Source organism: Rana temporaria, chromosome 2 (genome assembly GCF_905171775.1).
Source record: "Rana temporaria chromosome 2, aRanTem1.1, whole genome shotgun sequence".
Lineage (NCBI taxonomy): Eukaryota > Metazoa > Chordata > Amphibia > Anura > Ranidae > Rana > Rana temporaria.
The window spans coordinates 279,629,009-279,653,421 of NC_053490.1; the positions used below are offsets into that span (position 1 = coordinate 279,629,009).

At 41.3% G+C, this 24,413-nt stretch overlaps 1 protein-coding gene across 1 annotated transcript in view; it reads right to left on the bottom strand.

Moving 5' to 3' along the window:
* Positions 1 to 24,413, bottom strand: part of CSMD2 (CUB and Sushi multiple domains 2) — a 1,186,454-nt gene that overhangs the window by 274,519 nt on the left and 887,522 nt on the right. Inside the window, exon 16 of the mRNA XM_040337101.1 lies at positions 5,589 to 5,727. Coding sequence (XP_040193035.1) covers positions 5,589 to 5,727 — 139 coding nt within the window. The remainder of the gene's footprint in view (positions 1 to 5,588; positions 5,728 to 24,413) is intronic.

Consider the following 24,413-nt stretch of genomic DNA (forward strand, 5'->3'; position numbering starts at 1 on the left):
TTTTAACCATTTGTTCTAATGGTAAGCACCAAACTTTCCATTAGAAAACAACTATAATTAAAATAAATCAATACAACTTTAAACAACATAATGCTAACATTATGAAAAATGATGTAGAATAAAGACACAGTAAAAAAAATCCAATAGGGAAAAATGTTTATCTTTTCCTCACGGACCATGAAAGATCACTCCCTCTTGTTATTTATTTTTCTGCTCGATCTTTTATTGATCCGCAAACAAAGCCAACATGCCATTATTGTTGACAGCAGTAATTAAAGAAGTTTAAATTATGACATTTGCTTCTTAAAAAAAAAAAAAAAGAAAGAAAAATGCTTTGATCTAAACTTGAGCTTAGCTTATTGAAATTATTTGGTTCCTAAAGTAGAATCAGTGTCCTACTTTTATCACCTGTTAAATACAGTACACCCTTTTTTTTTACAGAACAGGTCTTAATCAATGAGAAAATAAGGGGTCCAAGAGGGGCTGTTCCCCCTCCTTGACCTAAGCCCTTGACCGAAGAAGAAAAAATTACACCTGGTGCAGACTGTGAATAAGCACAACGAACTTCTGGAACATAAAGAACAATTATCCAACTGTCAATCGATACAGAGTAAATATGTTTTTATAACTTGGCCAGTACAACTGGGTTTGCACACAGGTCTCTTGGTGACTTTGTTTGCCTCTTACCTCATATGCATTTTTCCTAACATACTGTATTTAGGCAGAATGGAGAGCACCTCCATGTCCTAGACCTCCTTGCCATCTACAATAACTTAAGCAAACATGCTGGTCCAGAATCCCTCCCAACCTGTGACTGGACAATGATGAAGTATTATTGATAAAGTCATTCCCAGGGTCTCTTCTCCTGTAACCATGTAAAGTAGTTGCATTTTTTTTTTTATTAAATAAATACTTATCTTGTTTAGGTCAGATTAGAATTCTCAAAACATGATCTGTTGGGCTTGTCGGGGGGATAAATATGAGATCTCCTGATTAAAACTTATATTTATATTAATTAATATTAATATAAAAGCTCAGATGGAGTTTTACTTTCCCTTTCAGTATAATGTCCCTCACCTTCCTGTATATCTGACCCCCATGGTGCCCTCTTAGGCACATTTCCCCTTTCCCTACACTTTCCTAATCCCTTCCTAACATTGTGCGTCAATTGTCACATAATTTGTTTATAATTTGTCGTACCCTCAGCACTCCTTTACTACACATACTACCCACTGTCATTCCTTCCACACTTCTTACTTGAACATGCTGTCCATTGTCATACTTTCCACACTTCTCTCCTAAATATACACTGTACAGTTCAATTCCATACCCTCTGTACTTCTCCCCAGAATATACTGCCCACTATCTAAACCCTCTGCTTGCTTTCCTCCTCATACTGCCCTTTCTCATACCTTTCACACTTTTCTCCTGCATATACTGCCTGCTGTCATACTCTCTGCACTCCCCTGCCAACTGTCATACCCTCTGCACATTTCCCCTGTATATGTTGCCCACTGTCATACCCTTTGCCTTTTTTTTACTGAAGATACTGTCCACTGCCATACCTTCTACGTACTGCTCTCTGTCATAATGCCTGATTTTCTTTTCTCCTGCACATACTGCCAACTGTCATACCCTCTACACTTTTCTCCTATACACAATGCTCACTTTCATACCTTCTACACTTTTCTCCTTTACATTTTGCTCACTGTCATATGCTCTGCTCACCTCTCCCACACATACTGCCCACTGTCATACCCTGTACTTTTCTCCTGCACACACTGCTCACTGTCATACTCATATTTTTCCTGCGTATAATGCCTGCTGCCAACCCTTTGCACTCCCCTGCCCACTGTCATACCCACAACACTTCTCTTCTGACCATACCACCTCCTTAGATACTCTGTTCAGTTTTCTCCTGCACCTCCTGCCTGCTTGTGTCCTCTGTACATGTTTCTCCTGCACATACTGCTGCTGTCATATCCTCTGTGCTCTTCTGTACATACTGCTGCTGTCATATCCTCTATACTGTTCTCCTGCACATACTGCTGCTGTCATATCCTCTATACCAGTGGTCATCAACCCTGCCCTACAGGGCCCACTAACAGGCCAGGTTTGCAAGATAACTGAAATACATCACAGGTGATATCATTTTCTGCTCAGTGATTGCAGTATTCTAGACTGCATCTCCCCATGGTAATACATAAAACCTGGCCTGTTAGTGGGCCCTGTAGGGTAGGGTTGATGACCACTGCTCTATACTGTTCTCCTGCACATACTGCTGCTGTCATATCCTCTATACTCTTCTCCTGCACATACTGCTGCTGTCATATCCTCTATACTCTTCTCCTGCACATACTGCTGCTGTCATATGCTCTATACTCTTTTCCTGCACATACTGCTGCTGTCATATCCTCTATACTCTTCTCCTGCACATACTGCTGCTGTCATATCCTCTATACTGTTCTCCTGCACATACTGCTGCTGTCATATCCTCTATACTGTTCTCCTGCACATACTGCTGCTGACGTATCCTTTGCGCTCTTCTCTTCTGTTCATACTACTGCTGTTATATACTCTGCACTCTTTTGACTCTAAAACATACACTATATTGTCAAAAGTATTGGGATGCCTGCCTTTACACGCACATTAACTTTAATGTCATCCTGGTCTTAGTCCGTAGGATTCAATATAATGGCCCAACCATTGCAGTTTTAACAGCTTCAACTCATCTGGGAAGGCTGTCCACAGGGTTTAGGAGTGTGTCTATGGGACTGTTTGACTTTCTTCCAGAAACACATTTGTGAGGTCAAGCAATAGTGTTGGAAATCAAAGCCTGGCTCACAGTTGCTGCTCTAATTCATCCCAAGGGTGTTCTATTGGGTTGAGGTCAGGACTCTGTGCAGGTCAGTCAAACTCCTGCACCCCAAACTTGCTAAACCATGTTTTTATGGACTTTCCTTTTTGTACTGGTCTAAATCATTTGGTGGATGGGGGATTATGGGTGGATGGGGGATTATGGGTGGAGGGGGGTTGGGCTTGACCCCTTAGTTCCAGTGAAGGGAACTCTTTTGGCGTCAGCATACAAGGTAATTTTAGAAAATGTCATGCTCTCAACTTTGTGGGAACAGTTTGGGGATGGCCCCTCCCTGTTCCAACATGACTGCGCACCAGGGCACAAAGTAAGGTTCATAAAGACAGGGATGAGTGAGTTTGGTGTGGAGGAACTTGACTGGGCTGCACAGATAGAAGACATTTGGGATGAATTTGAATGGAGACTGTGAGCCAGCCCATCTCGTCCACATCAGTGCCTGACCTCACAAATGTGGTTCTGGAAGAATGGTCGAACAATCCCATAGACACACTCCTAAACCTTTTGGACAGCCTTCCAAAAAAGTTGAAGCTCTTATAGCTGCAAAGGGTGGGCCAACTCAATATTAAACCCTACGGACTAAGACTGGGATGCCATTAAAGATCATGTGCGTGTAAAGGCAGATGTCCCAAAACTTTTGTCAATACAGTGTATCGTCATTTATGTTTGTAATATTCCCTATTTTGCTATTGAGCACACTTTTTGCTTGTGTAATACTAAATTAAGAAATGTTCAAATACAAAACCCCTGCATTTACCATTATTTACTGTATGTATTTTGACTATAACTGTCTTAAAATGACATAAATGTATATGGAGAACATACTGTTTTGCCATATATATTGCTGTTCATTTTATTGTGGTAAAACATGCAATAACTGGTCTTGACATATTTTGCTTGCTTTGCTATTTTCAGTCTTCTGACCTTCATTTCTTCCCCACACGCACTAGTGTCTTCTGATTGCAGTCTTATAATGCCTTTCCCCTTTGGTTGTTCTTTACTAGTTACTGTATTTATTGGCGTATAACACTCACTTTTTTACCCTGAAAATAGAGGGTAAACTGTGCCTGCGTGTTATATGCAGGGGGCTGTGGAAATTTTTTTTCCTGGAACTTCCCTCTAAGGCTTCATTTCCACTGGCATTTTTACAGCCACTTTTCTGAGCATTTTTTACAGCTTAAAAACGCCTGTCCATGTTATTCTATGGAATCATGCCCACATAGGCGTTTTTGAGCTGCAAATGGCATAGGCGTTTTTGAGCTGTAAAAAAACGCGGGACCAAGGGCGTTCTGTGGCTCCAGCAATAGAGCTGTAAAAACGCCAGACATTAAAAAACGCTCAAAAATGCTCAAAACTGTTCAAAAACTCTCAAAAACGCTACCGCAGCGTTTTTGAGCTCCAGCTCACAAAAAAATTTATTTTTTATTTTTCTTTACAAAATAAACATGGGCAGGCGTTTTTAAGCTGTACAAAAGGCTAACACAAGTGGCTGTAAAAACGCCAGTGGAAATGAAGCCTTAAAGTTGGGGTGCGTGTTATACGCCTGTGCCTGTTATACGCCGATAAATACAGGTATATCCCTCAATCTACTTTGGTGTGTGTTTGGGGAGATACGCAAGGGTATTTATTTAAAGTTAGACACACTTATTTATTTAAAGTTAGACAAATGAATGTTTCATTTTGATCAAACATTTTGCAACCTTTTAGCACAAGTGGCACTTGATATGGCTTACATCCTCGCTACATCCTCCAGATCAGTGGTTCTCAACCCTGTCCTCAAGTACCCCCAACAGGCCATGTTTGCTGGTTTTCCTTTATCTTGCCCAGGTGCTTTAAAGTGGTTGTAACCCCTGTAAAACCACTTTTACCTACAGGTAAGCCTATAATAACACTCACCTTGCACAGTTTAGGAGATATTTACTGTACTCACATGTGCCAATGTCATCGACATTTGCACACTGAAGAAATATCTCACTCGTGCCGTTTCTTCAGCTACTGTGCCGTTGCCGGAGTGACGTCATTGCGGCTCTGTACCATCACAGAGCCGGAGCCCGCGAACACGTAAATAACTCCAGGATGACATATCACCGGTCAAAGCGGGGACCACTGCAACAGAATCGTTCTAAGGTATGTATTTTATAATGAGCTAGTATGCAATGCATACTAGCTCATTATGCCTTTGTCTTGTAGGTTTTTTTTTTAATCTGGGTTTACAACCACATTAAATCAGAGTCAACAGCTATTTTAAGAGAAATAAGAGTCGGACAGCTATTTTAAGAGAAATAAGAGCCGGGCAGCTATTTTAAGAGAAATAAGAGTTGGACAGCTATTTTAAGAGAAATAAGAGCCGGGCAGCTATTTTAAGAGAAATAAGAGTCGGACAGCTATTTTAAGAGAAATTCCCAAAACATGGCCTGTTGGGGGTACTTGAGGACAGAGTTGAGAACCACTGCTCCAGAAGATGCACAATGACAGTTAAACATGCAGCACATGTATACATTTTCATTCTATTAAACAAGCTTAAAATGAAATCGTGAAAACATGTTAAGAAATAATGAAAAGCTGTCATCCATCAAATCGACCAGATTTAACCTGGCAGTTAGCTTTTGTAAGTTTGAAGGTGAAAAGAAATATGACAAGGGTAAAACTACTTACAGGCATCTCCAGTTTTATATAAGACAGTGATACAATATTAAAAAAGCTCATAGCAGCATACCTGTCAAATGTGATTTTTATGGGATATCCAGGTTGTGCTTCCAGAACCCATACACAATTTAGGGAATCCTTGTAGAAGCCAGGCCACCCAGGAGAAAGGATCATACCACTTGGAGCAGTTAAGTGACCACCACAGGGTGCTGTTAATAAAACACAGACTGTCAGAAGGACAGGTACATATAGACCAATAATATTTGTTACTACTGTAACGTGCATAATTTATTTATTTACACATAAAACTATAAACTATAAGCTATAATAAGGAAAGAAACTCTACTCTTCTTATTGCTTTGTTAATATGTTGTATATTGCATTTACTCTGTACAAACTCATCTAATAGGCATCTCATATATATATATATATATATATATATATATATATATATATATATATATATATATATATATATATATATATATATATACACACATACACAAAGCATCCGCTGACCAACAAACACATGATATGAAATGACAATTTGCTGACTCAACATTTATAAATGAGAAGTCTCCATGTCTTTTTATTAACAGAATTACGCTAGGATGCAGATATAATTTTTGACACATGCTTTTTAAAACATATTTAATTCTAAGAACATACATTTTGTATAAAACAGCTTCCCATACCTTCAGTAGGTGTTCTATAAAGTATGGAGAGAACTTTGAACTAACTAGTAATAGTCGTTGAAGGCAGAGGACACAGGACGTTATCAGCTAACACATTTTCTGGCTTTTCCCAGCGATAGATTTAAAATGAGGCTTTCAAGTGTTCATTGTTATGGTTTACGTAGACTTTAAAACCTCAGACACACTACTGACAACTCAGGTCGGAGCTACTGTACTAACAACCCAATTTTAGTACAGCAATCTCCCCTGCTGTGCTCTGACAGGGGGAACCCCCCCCCCTGCCAGAACACTCCGATCAGTGCTGAGAGTGCTGATCTGGAACCGGTCGTCAGACCTTTTTTGGTCATTAACCCTCAACAGAAGGATCGTTGGACCGGCTGCCGTACACATGGACCGAATGTTGGCTGGTTTCTATTGAACCAATCGATGTCACCTGACATTCAGCCCGTGTCTACTAGGCTTAAGTCCTACCTAAGACTTCTCATCGGATGGACTGATCGTGTGTACGAGGCCTTAGACCTGGACATCACTAGCACATCTGTAAAGAGATACTTCCATTCTTCAGCATGGGGAGCTCCTGCACCACATTGATCCTGCATTGTGGACTATGGGCTTCATTTATCAAATGGTTTGTAATAAGAATAGTAATTTCTCTGTGTCATTTCTTTCAAATGCAGGGTAGAGTCTTATACAAAAAGGATACAGCATGTTTTTGTATCAAATATAGTTTTGTAGATGAGCCACTAGTGGTAGCTTTCAGTGGCTAAGTGCTTCCTGTTTAAAAATCTGACCCAGGAAGTTCATACATTTGTATTGTAACAAAAAGCAGTAAACAAATTACCATCATATAGTACATCAAAGCGGAAAGCAGAGAAAACCTGTGGAATGAACAAACATGACTGCCACCTATACTTATAATATATATATATATATATATATATATATATATATATATATATATATATTATATATATATATATATATATATATATATATATATATATGTGTATATATATATATATATATATATATATATATATATATATATATGTATATATATATATATATATATATATATATATATATAGATAGATAGATAGATAGATAGATAGATAGATAGATAGATAGATAGAAAATATTACATCAAATAAGATGATCTTTTACATATTTATCGTAATCAATTTACTATATATTCAATTTTCTTTATTGACACTTTGATAAATGTAGTCTACTACAGTATATGTGTAGGGAATCACAGGCCTGTCATTGTGTTTCCTTGGTGCAAGATTGTAGTTGCAATCTGAATACCTGTTTTTTCATTGAACTCTTAAGCGACCCATTTCCTTGTTTATTCCCATCAACTGTTCTTAACTTTTCCTAACATATCAACACCCAAAGTTATTCACATTAAGTTAAAGCGGGAGTTCACCCATAAATTTTTTTTTACCCTTAGATTGATGCTCATTTTGTCTAGGGGAATCGGCTAGTCGTTTTAAAATCAAAGCTGTACTTACCGTTGTAGAGAGCGATCTTCTCCGCCGCTTCTGGGTATGGTCTTCGGGACTGGGCGTTCCTTCTTGATTGACAGTCTTCCGACAGGCTTCCGACGGTCGCATCCATCTGCGGCTCTATACGGCGCCTGCGCACCGACGTTCGGCTACTTTCGTAAAACCGTGACACTATAGATGCGACCATCGGAAGCCTGTCAATTATGAAGGAACGCCCAGTGCCGAAGACCATACCCGGAAGCGGCGGAGCAGATGTATCTCTGAAACGGTAAGTACTGCTTCGTTTTTTAAAAAACTAGCCGATTCCCCTAGACAAAATGAGCATGAATCTAATCTTAAATTTTTTTTTGAGGGGGAACTACCACTTTAATTCCAAAGGACAAGTGGGCATGCTCGTTTGTGTATGGTGGAAAGACTTCTTCACAGTCAGAGCTGTGAAAAGGTGGAAAGACTCCCTCGGACTAGTTCAAGCAGCTCGGTATACCGTTTTAGCAAAAGCTGGATGCATTTCTAAATGTATAAAAAAAAAAGGTTTATTAAAATTTATAAGTAAAAACACCAGAGATAGTTGATCCAGGGAATTTACAATTGCCATAGATCGGGAAGGACCATGCTTTATAATGTTTCTTTACCTTCGTCTGGATAATATGTGGGTATAGTGCTCTGTATAAGGAGGTTTTCTATTTCTAGCTGAACTCAAAGGACTCAAGTCACTTGATGATGATGATAAGAAATGTAATTAAAAAAATCATTATACCACTTTTGCTTTTCTAATATTATTCTATAACCAAACATCTGTAGAGGATACAAAATGCGTGTCTGCAAAAAGTTGACTCATATTTGTGTTCACCCTCTGTACCTTTCCATTCGACATATAAAAAGTTCTATTTTGGTAGGTGTTATTTGCAGTAATGCCTGTTATTTGTCTAGAAGGTGCATGCACGTATTAATTTAATGATCTTGTCCTATGGGTTCACGCCTCCCAGCAGGATACAGACCGACTTGCTTCCTTGCTTACACAATTTGATGGACTGAACGTGATGGTTCTGCTGTGCAAAGTTATTCTTAGACTATTTTTATTCTTTTATGTCATTCTTTATGATTGCTTTGTGCATTTACAAAGCTCCCTTTTGTGCTCTAGTGCGTAGTAATAATGTTTATAGAATTTACAGGGCTTTAGCAGAATCATGTGTCAGCATTAACAATGAGAAGGCTCAGTAGATGGTGAAGAGATGTTTCAGATACTATGAACAATGTTAGACAAATTAGGGTAGATATGCTAAAGGAGTCAAGGCTGTTCACTTAGCAAAGTGAGTTTAAATAAAAAAAGGTGACACTGTGTTTACTTTAAATGCCGAATGTGAAAGGCCAATAAAAAGAAAAGAAAAAAAATTATATATTTTTACTTGCACATGACTGAATAACCACTTAAGCCCCGGACCATTATGCAGCTTAAAGACCTGGCCACTTTTTGCGATTCGGCACTGCGTCGCTTTAACTGACAATTGCGCAGTCGTGCGCGGTGGCTCCCAAACAAAATTGGCGTCCTTTTTTCCCCCGAAAATAGAGCTTTCCTTTGGTGGTATTTGATCACCTCTGCGGTGTTAATTTTTTGCGCTATAAACAAAAATATTTTTTACTTTTTACTTTTTGCTATAATAAATATCCCCACAAAATATATAAAGATTTTTTTTTCCCTCAGTTTAGGCCGATACGTATTCTTCTACATATATTTGGTAAAATCATCGCAATAAGCGTTTATTGATTGGTTTGCGCAAAATTTACAGTGTCTACCAAATAGGGGATAGTTTTATTGCATTTTTATTAATAATTTTTTTTTCTAGTAACGGCAGCAATCAGCGATTTTTATTGTGACTGCAACATTATTGCGGACACATCGGAAACTTTTGACACTATTTTGGGACCATTGTAATTTTTACAGCGAACAGTGCTATAAAAATGCACTGGTTACTGTAAAAATGACACTGGCAGTGAAGGGGTTAACCAGGAGGGGGCACTGTAGGGGTTAAGTGTGCCCTAATGTGTGTTGCTTACTGTGGGGGGCGTGGCTTAGCTTGTGACGTCACTGACAGGGAACAGACGATCAGAGACAGCCACACTAGGAAGCACATGGAGAGGTCTGTTTACACTTACCTCTCCCCGTTCTTCCTCTCTGTGACCCGATCGCGGGACACCAGTGGCAATCGGGTCCGCTTTTGCCGCGGAGACGATCACGGAGTAGAGGCCCGGGTCGTGAGCACGCCACCGGCGGCGCGCCGCGCGACCCACGGCTGGGCTCTTAAATGGGACGTATATGTACGCCCTTGTGCCCAGCCATGCTATTCTGCAGACGTATATCTGCGTGTGGCGGTCCTCAAGTGGTTAAAGTAAGCACAGCTTTATTAAAGTGTTTGTTACCCTTCATTTTCCTGATATGTGCCTGGTGTACCATGTGCTTGTATGTATGAGAAAGTATCTTGTCCTATTTGTATTGCTTCCTTTGTGTGAAATCTCTGGTGTTCCTGCTAGACCCCTTGCTTTCCTATTAAAAACTGACCACACTAAGCAAGAGAACACATCGTAGTCAGTTCTTTAGATATGCTAGGAACACAGTGTGCTCTCCTCCAATAATCAGACTGCTGCACAGCCATTCATTGGGAAGCTCAATGTGCTTCTGCTTCTCCTCCCCCAGCTCTTATGCAGCTAAAAACAAAGGGGATGTGATCAGTTCTTAAAAAAAAAAGAGAAAAAAGGTATTTATATTGTCTTTTTTTTATATCTATACAAAAATGCTTGCCTTTCATTTCTATTTGAAAAGGAATGGGTTGTTTTACAATCACTTTAACTAAGGTTCATGATCATAAACATTGACTATACAAAGTGACTCTACTCCTTTAAACCGCCCTGTATAACTGACCTGCCTTACACCTTTGATTCAGTAAAATGCATGTTTTACCGCAACATGTGCGCTGTGGTTCAATGTGTTTTAATGCCATTCATTTTGAAATGCATTCCAATGCACTGCACAATAACAATCAACAGATAACACGCTGTGGAACACCATAACATACATGGCGTGCATTGCAGGGCACTGTTTTTAAAAAATGGTGCATTCCAGACAGCACACCCTAATGCACAGTAAAATATTGCATTAATGTAACCCATAATCTGATTGGGTCCTAAGCAGTAAAATCCGTTAATGCTGTCAGTCGAATCCTAAGGCTAGGGCTATAGACTGGTGATGCTTGTTGGCAGTGACCTCATTTGTAGCATAATGAACTCAGTGTGATGTTAATAAGATAACTGTTAACAAGCAATTATATCTCTCGGTAACAAAAAGATTTAATCACCGGTGTATCACTAGCAGAATTTGCAGCACATCAACTGGAATCTATTACAGACGTACTAAATACCGTATTTATCGGCGTATACCGCACACTTTTTTGCCCTGAAAATCAGGGCAAAATCGTGGGTGCGTGGTATACGCCGATACCCGCTTTCCCGTGCCGAGTTTTGAATACTGCGCCGACATGTACCGAGCGCAGTACACTCGGGTATAGTCGGGCAGTCTCGGCTCCTTCCACGCTCATGTCCTGGACGTACAGGACGTCAGCGCGAGAGTTGCCGAGCATTGCCGACAATACACGAGTGTACTGCGCTCTGTATATGTCGGCGCAGTATTCAAACTCGGCGCGGGAAATGAGCGGGGAGGACGCGAGGACGCCGTAGAAGGACGCCGGACCCGACGAAGAGGACACCCGAAGCCGCAGAAGGACGCCGGACCCGACGAAGAGGACACCCGAAGCCGCAGAAGGACGCCGGACCTGACGAGGCTGCCGATGGACACCGCGCAAGACACCAAAACTGTAAGTACAAAAAAAACTTTTTTTCCACAGGATTCGGGGCAACTTTAGGGGTGCGCGGTATACGCGGGAGCGCGTTATACCGCGATAAATACGGTACTCATCTTTCTAACAATGCCATGTAGCACTGTGCACACTGATGTCTTCCTTCTTCACTCCGTGACAATGGCGGGTGCGGGTGGTGACAATGTTTTGTGAGCAACAGCTTAGCATAACAGATTGGCATGCTATCACGCAAGAAGGATCAGTCTTCAAAAGGAACATCATCAATCCTTCTGGCACACTTGAGCAGCATGCACAGATGTTTGAGTAAAATTCAGGTGATCCCCTAGTTACAAACATCCGACTTACAAACAACTCCTACTTACAAACAGAAGGAGACAACAGGAAGTGAGAGGAAATCTACCTCTAGGAAAGGAAAATTCACTCCTGTATGAGTTATTATGGGAAAAAGGTGTCTCCACTGATGCTTTATCACCAAGGCTTGCTTCCACAACAACCCAACATTTTCAAAATCCAATTGTCACTGGGACAGAAAGTGAGGTGAAATCTTCTGAACAGGGGCACAGACAGCAAAACATTATGTTACAGGGGTGTTACCCCTTCCCTATGTTATCCAAAAAGCTTCAAAATAGTTTTTTTGGCTGGAGCTACACTTAAAAAATGTACCTGTTCCAACTTACAAACAGATTCAACTTAAAGCAGAGCTCCACCCTAAAGTGGAACTTCCGCTCATCGGAACCCTCCCCCCTCCGGTGTCACATTTGACACCTTTCAGGGGGGAGGGGGGTGGAGATACCTGTCTAAGGCTCCATACACACGATAGAACCCATCGGCTTGAATTTATCCGCGGATCGGTTTCAGCGGATCGGCGGATTTATCTGTTGGTCCGCTGGAACGTACACACCATAGGATCTATCCGCTGAAACCCATTCGCTGGGATTTTTCAGCGGATGGATTCTATCGTGTGTATGGGGCCTAAGACAGGTATTTGCATACAAAACAAAAGGGTGTCATCCCACAGGGGGATCAAGGATGATGCCTCTGGGGACAACAAAGGGGCTACTATGGCAGAGACGGACAATATTATGAGTATACAAATTGTTTAATTGATAAATAGAAACAGTGTACAAAAATATAAATTAGCTGAGATATCAAAAAGGACATAAATACCAACAGAGCTGATAAGCTCTGTTTACAAACCTACCGGTGAAGCCGGCCAATGCTACACCAAAGAACCTAGTTCATGAAGGTGTGACACAGACACCACATATAAGCACAAACAATAGACAAACATAAAAACAACAATAAAGGCGATCCGGACGCCTAGTGAGACATTTCTGCTGAGGATTCTGGCCAAAATCGACCATGTGTGTTACCAAGTAATATAAATGTTGGCAATGATCAGCAGAAATGGCCCTGCAAGGAGGAACTGAGTGAACCAGGTGATTGCTGCACTGTGTATTAAGGGGGCTTGCAAAGAAATATATATGATGATGATATATAGCATAAGGTCCTGTCACAAAAAATGACCAAAAAATAAGTCAAAAAAAGGAAGTCCACTGAAGGTGACAGTTCCTAGTAGATATGACCACCTGGAAGGCGAAAAAACTGAAAAAAAGGGGGGAAAAAGAGAGAAAATGCAGTCCTTTTATTATTTCCTGTAGTTTCAAACAAGGAAAAGGAGGAAGAGGGAACTTTGAGTAGAGGCACTTTGAATCGTTCCTGTAATTATATGCTTAATAGCATCAACGTTAATATTCTAAAGCAGGACATGTGTAGCCCCCCGAGTTCCTATTAAAAATGCAAAGTATGCAAAGAGGAACGATCTTACCCGCTGCCGGATTAGTGAATTCAGGACGTCATAGAGTTGGCGTGTTCTCCCATCATCTGCATAGCAGAGTTGCTGCTGACAGCGTCTGCGAACCTCCAGATGCGTCTGTACGTGGCAGCCTGTTTGCAAGGGAGACCAGCTGTGTGTAAGACCATAAGTTGCGGTTTGCTTCTCCCGCATAAGATAGCGGGTCTGGATGTTTGCGGGGGGCGCAAGTACCTTACTGGTGTAAGGATAAAGTCAGAGGTAGCTGACTTACATTGCAGTCCATACGTGCCTGCTTCTCTTCCTCCAATTTGAAAAGCTATTCAGTTCCCGCGATGCTAGGGGCGTTTGCGATGGTGGCGTCCGTCGCCCAATGACATCAACGCCTTTAGCAAAGTGCGTGCGTAGCTTCGTCTTTTGTTTCATAGACAGGTATTTGCACCCACTTCCGGGAGTCCTCTCTGCTGGGATTCTGCGGGTAGTGCGTCACTTTTCACCCCCACCCGTTGTGTTCTGGGAAACACTTGGCTCCCAGAACACAGCGGGGACCAGTGAGGACGGCGCTGCGCAACTCGCACATGCGCCGTAGGGAATCGGGCAGTGAAGCCAGAACGATTCACTTCCTGATTCCCTCACTGAGGATGGCGGTGGGGGCAGCAGATAGACGAGCGATTGCTCATCTTCTGCTGTAGACGTCGCTGGACTCCAGGACAGGTAAGTGCCCATATATTAAAAGTCAGCAGCTGCAGTATTTGTAGCTGCTGGCTTTTAATATTTTTTTTCTACAGAAGAGTTCCGCTTTAAGAATAAACCTACAGACCCTGTCTTGTTTGTAACCCGGGGACCGCCTGTACTTATGTAACTGTAGTTACAAGGGCCACAAGACCCCAAAATATGTGGCAGACTCTGAAGTCGAGATCAAGCAAGTAGTGAAGCTCTTTGTTTAGCTGGCACTTAGTGGGGTGCCAATTAAAGTTGCATCATCTACAAGGCGACTTAAACAGGAGCTTAAGACCCTGCAAATTTCCAGCATGGCCAGCTACAACCGTCAGGCTCCTGCAGTAAACTAGGGAGATAGTAAAACCAAAGCTGTGCACTTGCCTGTCGCATCACAAACCATGATGGACAGTGGTGCATCATTGTGTCCAATAGGACCAGTATAGACAATGCAAACAAGGCCACTTTTACAGTGTGTGCCTATTGCAATCCTTATCAGTGCCAATGTTTGGAGGAGCCCAAAGTTATTGGGGGGGGGGGGGCATAAAAGCCTACTTTTGCCTCGCCTAAGGTCCCATTCAGCCTTAATCCTCTTTAGGTGTCATACCTACCCATGAATTTTTTTTTGTTCTGTATGGCAATGTCTAATAACTTCTGTTTTGATAGGTAATGCTGGAAAATGTGTGTTATCACTTACAACGGTTCCACGAGTTGTACTGTAGTTTACCAGCTATACTTTTTATTTTTTGAGTGTATCCTGTCCAAGATATGTTAAAGTCTGATTGGCATTGCTTTGTTTTATTGTGATATTCATTACACTGCTGAATACCTTTTTACACAAACAGCATTGCCAGAGTCCAAACATTAACATACGATAAAGCTGACAGATCTCTTTGTATTGTTTTGTGGCCCTTTTAAATTTTATGGGCAGTGTTTATTCTTTACAAATCAGTATTATGCAGTATAAAAGCAGATTCTGCTTCCATAATATGTCTTCCACCCTGATTGTACCCATATATTTAGAAGTTTACTAAAGCTTTAATTTTTAATTCCTCTGTACATGATTGTACTCATGTACGAGGAAAAAATGTAACTTCTCCTGCACATCGTTGGATGGTTGAAGGAAATACAGTTTTAGTTCAGACTAACCCTTGATTGAAAGGACCATAATGGAAAAAAAATGCAAATATTGATTTTGTGGTGGTATAGAATGTGCCAACTGTCAACATGTCAAGTCACCCAGAAATTGCAGGAGTCAACCCACCAATCTATTCACCTGATTTATTTGATGGAGAAACTCAGAAGATATTTAGGTAGAACATCGTTCTCCTTTCATCTCATACCATTATATAATGTCCAATAAATTACTTGGCTGGATAAGACTGATGATCTATAACTTTGCCTACAAGGAGTAGACGCACTTTCCTTTCCTCATCGCTGATGCTTGTGTGCAGCTAGGGCACACTATTCTTCTGTGTGCTATAACATATCTCCTTTCATCCTCATCGGTGCCTATTATTCGTTGGCTCTTGCCACTCCTTCTCTGACCCTTTTTTTCATTGGATCCTGACCCTCTCTACCATTTCCCCTACACCTAAGAGGGGAAACTTGAGCTATACTTATCAGGAGACCAGTAACACTGCCCTGCAGATGTGCCTACATGGGACAGTTCAGTAATGCTGACGTCACCCCAGAGATGTCGGGAAAACTTCTCAGAAGTGACTCCTGCTGATAACAGGGGAACTAGGCAGGAGAGAAACAACACTTAGGCCAGCCATAGATGGTTCGAATCTTAGCAGGTTCCTGAATATAGCTATAGCCACTAGCAATAATCACTGTCTTCTCCCGGAAGGGATGGCTTCCCCCTGCCCACCCGTTCCTGTCGACAATTACTCGGCAGGAGGGATTCCCTTGCCAGCACTGTCTGTTTTGATGGGGGGGAATAATGCAAATTTCTTTCCTGAAATCTGCTTGGAGCTTTGGAGAGAGACAAGTGAATACTACATATATACTGTATGTGCTTTATTCAAATTTTATGACTGGGGGTAAAACCAGTTTATGTTTCTGCCCCATACCCCTCTCAGTCAAAGTGTTTTTTTTTTTTTTGTAGGTGATTACATGAGGCTGAAATCAAGAGCTCTAACCAGCTCTATTTAAAAATATATTTAACAATTCTTATTCAATCTATACTTGGATTAAATGTTTTTTTTTTTTTTTTAATGACTCCTTCATGCACACATGCTCATTGCTAATTAGCTCTTAAAAGCATGTCCATTTTTCTGTGCCCACACAAAAGAATGATGACAGAAAAACACCAACTGGTCCATCTAGTCAGCTTTGTTAAAAATGTTTACTCCCAAGCCTGCCTGCATTTATTTAAAGTTAATTTGCTATTTATAACATAAGTCTTAAAGTGATTGTAAACCTATTTGTTTTTTATTTAAAATAACAAATGTGTAAAACTTACCTGTACTGTGCAATGGTTTTGCACAGAGCAACCCAGATCCTCCTCTTCTAGGGTCCCCTGTGGGCACTCCAGGCTCCTCCTGTTCTCAGTGTTCCACCATAGGAAGATGCTGGTGGCACACATGTTGGCTCGGTCCTGAGCCATGCTGTCTGCATCTATAGATACAGTGTGGCTCAGCCCCACACTTTGGTTCCCTCATCATAAGATTTGGATGTAATTGCTGCCACTGCTATCAATTTACCCTGTGAAGAGGGAGAGACCAGAGAGCCGCTACTCTCTCGGGCACAGCGCTGGTTCGCAATTGGGCTCAGATAAATATAAAGGGGGGGGGGAGAGGCTAAGGTGGAGCAGAACACAGAATATTTTTTACCTTAATGCATGAAATGCATTAAGGCACAATACCTTCTACCTTTACATTTACTTTAAACTTTTCTCCTGATAGTTTGAGTATCCATTAGACCTTGCACCATTTGTGTTGCCATCCTGGAACTTGCTCTATTTTTTTTTTTTAAATAGAAGTATGGCCTAAGACAGGGGTGCCCAGCCAGTGGCCTGGGGGCCACATGTGGCCCGCGAAGCCCTCTGATGTGGCCCGCGACCTCCTGCTCTGGGATGGTGGGTTGGCAAGCCCAGATCGCAGGTTGCCAACCCGCCATACCACAGCATCAGTTTTGTGAATGAAGCCAGTGATTGCGCAAGCAAGCAGCTGCGCAGCAGAGCCACATAAGCTGATGCCTTCTGTATAGCACTGGCTTCTGTCATAGGCGGAGTGATGCCAAATGCACTTTGCCCGGGGCCACAACAGCCGGTGATATCTGATTGGAAGACTTATTAAAGGTAAGTTTATTACTTAAATCACAGTGTATATATTGGCCATATCTGTTCTGCAGTGTTTACTGGACTGCTTTCAAACTGATGTGCAGGTGCAGCGTGGTGCACCTGTGGGTTACCTGCACTGAGCCATAGACTTCTGTTTTTTACTTGTGGTTTTGGTCCAGTGTCAGAAAGTGCACAACACCTGCAGGATATAATAGAATTCTACAGCAAAGTGCAGCTTACCCGCAGGAAAGCCACAGGTACGGTGTGGGTAAACCACAGCACATCAGTGTGAAAGCAGCCTTAGGCCCCTTTCACACGATCGGTCTGACCCTCCATTTATCCTTATGGAGCAGCAGATGTAAAGATCTTGTGTCCCTTCCACCTGGGCTGATTGAATCAGAGGGCCATAGAGTAGAGTGGGCTGTGTCTGTGTCCTCTTTCCATATGCAGAGTGGACACAAGCCTGTCATCCACCCGCTCTGCTCATTGTGGCCCGCGACCGGTTTCTAAGTCTCTTAAGTGGCCCTCGCTCTTCAAAAGGTTGGGCACCCCTGGCCTAAGATTTGTTTTGGCCTTACAATTTCACCCTTGTGACCCATAATTAGCTAAATCCTGCTGTCGGCTGACTTAGAAGAGCTACTGTAGGCTCTGGAAGGATCCACCAGCTGCCTGGTTGAGAGCCAAAACTAGCTTCACCTGTCTCCTCTCCAGCCCATCACTCCATTGGCAGAGGGGGTAGAATTGAGAGCAATGACTGATAGTCCATTGCTCTCTGCTCCAAGAAGAGCAGGAACTGAGCAATCAACAGTCATGGTCTTAGAGACCGTGAGGGGCAACTGCATCATGACAGCAGTGCTGTAGCATAGAGGTGAGTATGTATGTTCTTTTTTTTTTATTAACCCAATACAGCTCCTTTAACCAGTTTCCTCCTGTCCTATAGCCCCAAGATGGCTACAGCGCAGACTTACTTTACTGGGAGGGAGAACATGGACATCCTCCTGTGGTCATGCTGCCCACATGAGTCCTTTGGACTCAGCTAATCACAGATCGGGGCAGAGGGCCAATCACAGTGGCGCTTTAATATGTAATCAGCTGTGTCCAATGACAGCTGATCACAGAATTAAACACAAGTCGGTTATCGGCTGACAGCATGAGGAGAGAATAAGAGAGATTGTGTTAAAGGGACACTAATCAGGGTAATCAGGGTACTAATTATCAGTGTCCTGATTATCAGTGCAGTCCCAACAATGCCCACCAGTGCTGCCAATCAGTGCCTACCTGTTCTGCCAATCAGTGCCCACCAGTTCTGCCAAACAGTGCCCCATAAGTGCTGCCAATCAGTGCCTCATCATCCATGTCACCTATCAGTGCTGCCTATCAGTGCCCATCAGTGACACCTATTAGTGACACCCATCAGTGCTCTTCAGTGCCGCCTATCAGTGCTGCCTCATCTGTGCCATCCCATCAGTGCCACCTATCAGAACCCATCAGTGCCACCTATCAGTGCCCATCAATGCAGCCTCATCAGCGCACATCAGTGAAGGAGAAAAATTACCTGTTTGTAAACGTTTATAACAAACTATGATTTTTTTTTAAATGTCTGTATATTTTCATTTATTTAGAAATTAATAAAAAACCCCGTGGTGATTAAATACCACCAAAAGAAAGCTCTATTTGTGTGGAAAAAAAGTATAGAAATGTCAAATGGGTACAGTGTTGCATGATGGCAATTTTCAATCAAAGTGTGACAGCACTGAAAGCTGAAAATAGGCCTGGGCAGGAAGGTGGTAAAATTGCCCAGTAGGCAAGTAGTTAATATAAAAGTATAAAGTTAGGCCTGGACACCATATTATTAATTGGGTCTGCTGGAAAGAGCTTTCATTAACTTTACATTTACAGATGTTAAGCTTGTTGGACTTGTTCCCAGCTTCTTTTTTATTCCCATCTTGGATAGGTACAATGTTAGCTATATGCAAGTCTTGAGGAACTTCTACTGATCACCCCATCCTTCTTAGAGGTTGGCATCTCAGTTAATTAGCTTGGTCTCCTACAGTGCAGCAGTGCGAGCAAGTCTTCACTGTAACACTTGTTATACATGCAATCTCTCTCTGATGTTTCTATCTGTACCATCTATCTGAGTCTTCTATCTAGTGAAATCTGATGATTCTCTCTTGGATATGCTTTATCTCTCCTCCATCACTACTCCATTCACTTTAAGCCTAAAATAACTGCTATGCAACCTAGTATTCTGTATAATCTAAATCAGTTGGCTGCTGTTGCAATTTCTGTATGACCAGAGAATATCCTGTCCAGTGCAACACTATAAAAGTTGCACAATATGCATAAATTGCTATAAAAAAGTAACACAGCAAATAAACATGTACATAATAATTTTTTACATAATGATTGCCTAAATGTGTATTAATACGTACAGTGAAAAAATAAAACTGTGTATAGTTAAATGGTAGGTAAAGCAAATTGCCAGTCATAAGCATAGGAAGTGTTTTACGAGTTGCTGCATTTAGACAGAGATAACTGAGCAGGTCATCTAGATAAGGTTCAGTAGTGTCAGTCTTCATTGGTGTGTGTGTGATAAGTACCAATTAATGCAGGGTCATAATTACAGCACAGTATAATGTGTCGGTGTAATAGGTTATCAGAATCCTGATCAAGCAGTTAAGCTTTAATCTGCCTGGAATACAGATTTCCTCTGTGGCTCTCTACCAAGGTAAACTACAGTATGCATAAAAGGACCAGTATAGGTCATACAAAACTACAATTACAACATTTAGATAATGTCCAGGAATAAAGACATGCACAACAAGAAAGAAATCAACAGCCATTTTGCTCATGAACCACTGTAAATTTATTAAGCCCCGGTTCACACTACAACCCTCATGTGAATCGCATAGGAACTGCACCGCATTCCTGTGCAATTCCCATGCGATTTATTACAAATGGGTTCAAATCTCACCACATTGCACCAAAAAAGTGCAGGCATCTTTTTTGGAGCTGCACCACATGGTCATTTTGTAACATGCAATCTGGTGTGGGAAAACCGCATTGCGTTTTCATTCCTTTTTTGGGGGTTGTTGTTAACCTTGTATTGACACCTGCAGTGGATCGTAAACACAGTGCAATTGCAATGCAGTGTGGGAACCTCGCAGGAATCGCTGCAGTTCCTGCACCACATATGTGTGAATGTAGGGTTAAAGGGCAAGAGATACAAACTTCCTGCATTGTGGTGCACTGCCTCGCTAAATATTTTTTGTGTGTTTTTGATGCATTAGGCAGTCTATTTTAAACAAAAAGGGCTCTACTAACACAACATGTGCACCTGGCATAGTACTGCTCGTATTTTACCTACCAAAATAAGGTTACATTATTTCGTTTGTGGTTAGCAATTGTAGGAAACTGCTGCCCTCTACTGTTAGCTGCTATTATCACAGTGTTATGTATACTTATGTATTATCACTTCCTGTCTCAGGGAGATACTTTGAAAACTCCAGAAGGAAGATGTGAAGAGAAAGACAGAGAATTGTGCCACAAATACTGCTGCGGTATTTTTACCTAGATCAGAAGCAGACTATTATGCAAGTACATGTTCCAATAGTTTAACTGCAGCTGCCCATAGCTTCTTGGTGTATTTCTGGATCTTTGTGATGAACAAGTCTGTCCTATTGTTATTATCTTACATGCACAGTGACAGATAACTAGGTATCTGCTACTGTATGTGTGTAGTGGTCACCTTCCATTATATTAGTAGGTGAACCTGTTTATTGCAATATTGTTTATATGCAGCTCCTGGTATTCTAGTTAACCCTGTTCCTTCTGGTCTAGGATTATATAGCTACATTTAGCTTTCTTAGGGCTCAATTGCCAGTATAGACTAGAGCCAGGTTAGGCATCCCATAGCAACTTTTTGTGGTTGGAGGTCCGGTTGCATGTAAAATTAAAACTAGGGAGGGACTAAAATGCAGAATAGATAGGCTGACTTTGAGTTTGAATGCCACACCACAGTTCCCACCAGTGAGAAGCTTCTTTCCAGACTGGTTGGACAACAGATGGAGATCTCCCCATGACTGCAGATCTTGCCTTCAGACACAAAGACAGTCACCACATCATCCTCAAGGGCACCTGCAACTCAACTTTTCAGCAACATTCATCTGACTGTATCTCTTATAATAATGTATTTACCAAGGAATGTTCGTAATTCCACCAGGATCTCTATTGGGCCTTTGCTGATAATACCTGCTTGTACATTGCATGGATGTACATACTGTTATTAATCTCTTCTATGTAACAATTGTATTATCTGTATACTTTGTGCATCTACAGTATAATGTACTTATGGTTAATGTTGGTTGCAGTAGTTCATCTTCTCCCAATGACTTTGTTTAGATTACTGATTAATTTCCCAGGAAGGGAATCCCCTATGTTCACAAAGGCCCTGTCCTGGGTGGGGGGGGGGGCACTGCCAAATATAGTACTAAACCCACTCTTCCACTTAGTGAAGGTTCTAGTTCTCTTATATACCTACAGATTTAGCATAATATCCTGTTCGGGGAAGGCCTTTTCACATAATCCACCCCCCCCCCCACACACACACACAGAAAAGAGGGCTACACATTCTATAGTGTTTCTGTTTAAGTAAAAACCAAGCAAGAGTGCAATTAAATTCTCTAATTCAAAATTTAGGCTAAACCCATTGACCCAGTTTCTACCTGCTGTTGATTACTGTTCTTGAGTGTGTCATATCCTGCAGAGTCAACTACCTCCCCTACTGTCATTATGCTTCTCTGACAGTTGTGTCATTGTTTTTATACAAGGAACAAAATAAATGTGTCATTTTTTTTTTACCTATTGTACTTACATCAATGCGGTACAGTGCAAACGTGTTTGAAAAAAAAATAATTTTTAAGATAAAATATTTTTTTCTCATTGTTTTAACCAAAGTTCTGACTGCAGCAAACTGAATCCTTGGATTTTGTTGAATAGTGTTGTGTACTATATTGCGGCCCATTTGTTTTTCTTTGGTTTATGTCCTTCTCACTATTTGCTTGAACAGAAGCATACATGTTAACACTTTCCTCATCAGAGCTGCTTGTAGAGGTGCTCATATTTTATGTGATTGCTCTTACCTCTTTATCCATTAGCTGTGCAGTAAGCCAACCACAAACATATTGACCGAGATGTTTCTGCTCTCAGTGTGAAGACTGCTTAATCTATACATGATGTGATCAGTAACAAGCTATTTTTTTATATATATATTAGTCAGTATTCAGGACCTCAAGAATTTTCACATACAGTGTCTTCTAGTTTGAACAGAAAAGGTGTATCACTAATATAACTATTTATTGAAAAATTGGTGTATATCGCGCTGACATGCAAACGTGTATCAAATAGCAGTCAGCACAACACTAAGACAAGTGTAAACACGGGAATATGTGAAAAATAAAATTTTGTGCAGCGCTCAAAAATTCACGATGATACAAATTCATATATATAACATCTAATATATAATGTGAAATGTCCACAAAATTAAATAAACACAGTGAAAAGTGATGTGAAATTCACACCCAAACTAAAGTCTGTGTTCCATCATATATCGTTTTTTAAACTGTGAATAAAACAGTCCATGGATAACCAGTGAAAAAAGATTATGTAGCCAGAAAGGGGATTTCACGTGCCATCGGTGTTGAAGTGAAGACACAGACAATGAAACCACCACTGGTTAGTGACGAGGCTTACCGGAGTAAGAATACTCAAATGGGACTATGCTTAGTGAGTCAACAAGGCATGTGGTCTAAACACCATTTTATGGGTCCTCCACATGTGGGCTCCAGATCAGGAATGGAAGATGGTCAAATTGGTCAAGAGATGTCACAGAGAAGCAGCCCTCAGAAGCAGCCAACTTGTCAGACCAAATCCTCTCAAATGTTCAAAATAGCAATGCCACCAATTGAGCGGTCATGCTATTTTGAACATTTGAGAGCATTTGGTCTGACGAGTTGGCTGCTTCTCTGTGACATTTCTTGAACAATTAAACCATCTTCCTTCCTGATCTGGAGCCCAGACATGGAGGTCCCATACATTGGTGTTTACACCACATGCCTTGTTGACTCACTGAGCATATGCCCATTTGAGTCTTCTTACTCCGGTAAGCCTTCTCATTAACCAGTGGTGGTTTCATTGTCTGTGTCTTCACTTCAACACTGATGCCACGTGGAATCCCCTTTCTGGCTACATAATCTGTTTTCACTGTTAATCCATGGACTGTTGTATTCACAGTTTAAAAACCTCTATATGATGGAACACGGACTTCAGTTTGGGTGTGAATTTCACATCACTTTTCACTGTGTTTATTTAATTTTGTGGTCATGTCACATTATATATTAGATTTTATATATATGAATTTGTATCATCATGAATTTTTGAGCGCTGCACAACATTTTGGGCCAGATTCACATAGAATTGCGGCAGCGTAACGTACCGCATTTACGTTACACCGCCGCAAGTTTTACAGGCAAGTGCTTGATTCACAAAGCACTTGCCTGTAAACTTGCGGCGGCGTATCATAAATCCGTCCGGTGCAAGCCCACCTAATTCAAATGGGGCATGTATCATTTAAATTAGTGTACTGCGCATGCTCCGTTTTGAAATTTCCCGCCGTGCTTTGCGCGAAATGACGTCGCACCGATGTAATTTTTTGAACGGCGACGTGCGTTACGTCCTTTCCTATTCACGGACGACTTACGCAAAAAAAAAAAATTTAAATTCGATGCGGGAACGACGGCCATACTTTAACATGGCAAGTCTAAATTTAAGCCAAGAAATAGCAGCTGTAACTTTACGCCGGGAAAAGCCGACTAGCGGCGACGTAAGAGAATGCGACAACCGCGCGTAACTTCGTGGATCGCCGTAAACAGCTAATTAGCATACCCGACGCAGAAAACGACGCAAACTCCACCCAGTGGGCGCCAAAGTATTACACCTACGATCCGAAG